At 33.3% G+C, this 2330-nt stretch overlaps 1 protein-coding gene across 1 annotated transcript in view; it reads left to right on the top strand.

Moving 5' to 3' along the window:
- Nucleotides 1-2330, top strand: part of LOC138356152 (uncharacterized) — a 15006-nt gene that overhangs the window by 12634 nt on the left and 42 nt on the right. Inside the window, exons 3-5 of the mRNA XM_069311900.1 lie at nt 656-815; nt 1674-1780; nt 2233-2330. The exon at nt 2233-2330 is cut by the window's right edge and continues 42 nt beyond it. Of these exons, the coding sequence (XP_069168001.1) occupies nt 656-815; nt 1674-1780; nt 2233-2330 (365 nt within the window). The remainder of the gene's footprint in view (nt 1-655; nt 816-1673; nt 1781-2232) is intronic.

Here is a 2330-nt window from a genome sequence, read left to right as displayed (position 1 = left end):
TTTTACCTGTAATAAGGTTTGATACAGATGATTATGATTATGGTTTTGGCCTCCACCACCCTCTCACCTAACTTGTTCCAACCATGTCTACCACGGTTTTGTCTTCCGAATGCACCATTTCTGTAAATTTGCTAATAATCTTTTAAAAATAGTAAATGCCATTATTTTTGCAAAATTCCTGAATATTGTCAAAATGACGGAAACCCATATGTCAAAAACACATGGAGATATACCAATCCTGGAAGACATTCTTCCATCCCCACTTGAAACTGTTGAGCAGGTGGAAAGTCTGTCACATGAGCTAAAAGTTAACAGTGAATATAAAAAGAGTATGGTAAGTGTTGCTTAATTCTTTTAGCCTGAGTATGGTAAGTGTTGCTGAATTTTTTTAGCCTTGTACATATGTCTTTTGATTAGTTTTTTTGCAGATGAAGGAAGGTGGGGTGGCACATAATTGATTGTTCAGTGTTATGTTTAAGGTACAAATAAAACAAAAGCAAAAGTTACTCAAATTCGTTGATTTTTGTAATAGTTAAGAAGGAAAATATTTTAATGCTATTTATTTAATACAGTTGGAAATTAGAAAATCTAATGTTGAGATTGAAAGATATATATTATTCTCTATTACCTTACAGCTTATGCATTATTTTAACAGGTCCAGACGCTGTCTCAAATGGGCGGTGCAAGCTGTGGAGACACAGTGAGACGAATGATGAGGAGGATAGGGACCTATGGGGTCTGGTCTCAGTATTCACTCGTTGGGCGCAAGAGGAAACGTGTCTTCAAAACCTTGGATATTTGTAATGTAATAATAAGTACGTAAATTTGACATTTTTTTGGATTATATATATGTCTGCATGTATTATGTATTATACTTGCATGCTTGTTAATGACTTGTATTCTAGTCTTGTGGGTATCTCCTTTCTCCTACGGGCCAAATGCTTTGTTCTTACCTAGCATTTTGCTTTGTTTGGGTATGAATGTTTGTGTACCTTCATTGTATATTTTGCAAAATTTGCCATATATCTCATTACTCCTCTGCCTAGCAACAAGTCTGTCTAATTATACTCAATAACTATTTTTCAAAGTTCCCCATAGTGTCCTTTATTGAAATAGAGTTCATGAACCGTTTCAATATCCTTATTTTCTTCTAGATTATATCTTAAAGTATATTTAAATGTTATTGTGACATTGCATTGCAATTGAGCTGCGTTGTTAACCATTCTGTTCATTTCATGAGTATATTTTATTTTCTATTTTTTCATATCATTTTTTTTATCTGTTTTTATTTTTCAGTGATGGGAATATCAGATCATTTGATGTTCCCATCAGAAAATTGGGAAAGTCAGATCTTTTGATGTTCCCAATTTTCAGATGGAAGCATCAGACCATCATGGAATGCATGGGATGAGGTAGTTTAGAATGGTGGGGAGGACGACAGGGGGGATGGTGGGGAAGACGAGGGAACAGAGGAGAGGGTAATGGTGGGGAGGACGAGGGGACAGGGGAATGGAGAATGCTGGGGAGGACAAAGGGGACGAGGGGACGGAGGAAGACTGGAGAACAGGGGAACACCTAAATAAAAGCCAACAATGTTATTACTCTGTGGCTTCTTGTCTCCTGACAAAAAGAATTATAATTATATATATTAATTAATTCTTATAACTTTCCAGAAGCCTGTATCAACACCCACACTAATGCAACTGAAAGAGATGTTGAGACAAGTATTGCTGATATGTTGAAGAACGCCCCAAACAAACACGGTGGAAACAGATACAAGGTGAAGTTTGCCAATTTGCTGTAGTCTAATTCAATCTCTTTTTAGTAATCTTTGTGAACATTTATGCTATGAATAAGATAAAATAATGTAATTGATTTTGACTAAATATGTAGATATATTTAATTTTCTGAGCACTAATAATGAAAGAAAACCAAAATAAGAGGTGGCTACTATCTCTAATAATGGGCTGGAATAATACAGGATATAATAATATATATATATATATATAAATATATATACATATATTTACATATATATATTTATTTATATAAATATATATATGATATATATATTCTATTCTATTAGTCTATTCTATTCTATAGTTTTATATAGATTCTTGTTTTAGTTTTTTTCTATAATATGGAAAGGGTTTTTAATTAATAAATTAAATATTATGTAATAAAATAATGTATTATTGAAAACAATTAGTAACAAACAATATTTCATTACAGGGTGGTGAAGCAAGAATACATGTGCATCACATAGCAGAGTCGGATATGACGAATAATGAAAACAGCGGAGAGCCTGGTGCATGGCATACCGCTGAATC

The sequence above is a fragment of the Procambarus clarkii genome, chromosome 70, assembly GCF_040958095.1.
Source record: "Procambarus clarkii isolate CNS0578487 chromosome 70, FALCON_Pclarkii_2.0, whole genome shotgun sequence".
NCBI classification, from domain to species: Eukaryota; Metazoa; Arthropoda; class Malacostraca; order Decapoda; family Cambaridae; genus Procambarus; species Procambarus clarkii.
This window is presented reverse-complemented; position numbering and strand designations above follow the sequence as displayed.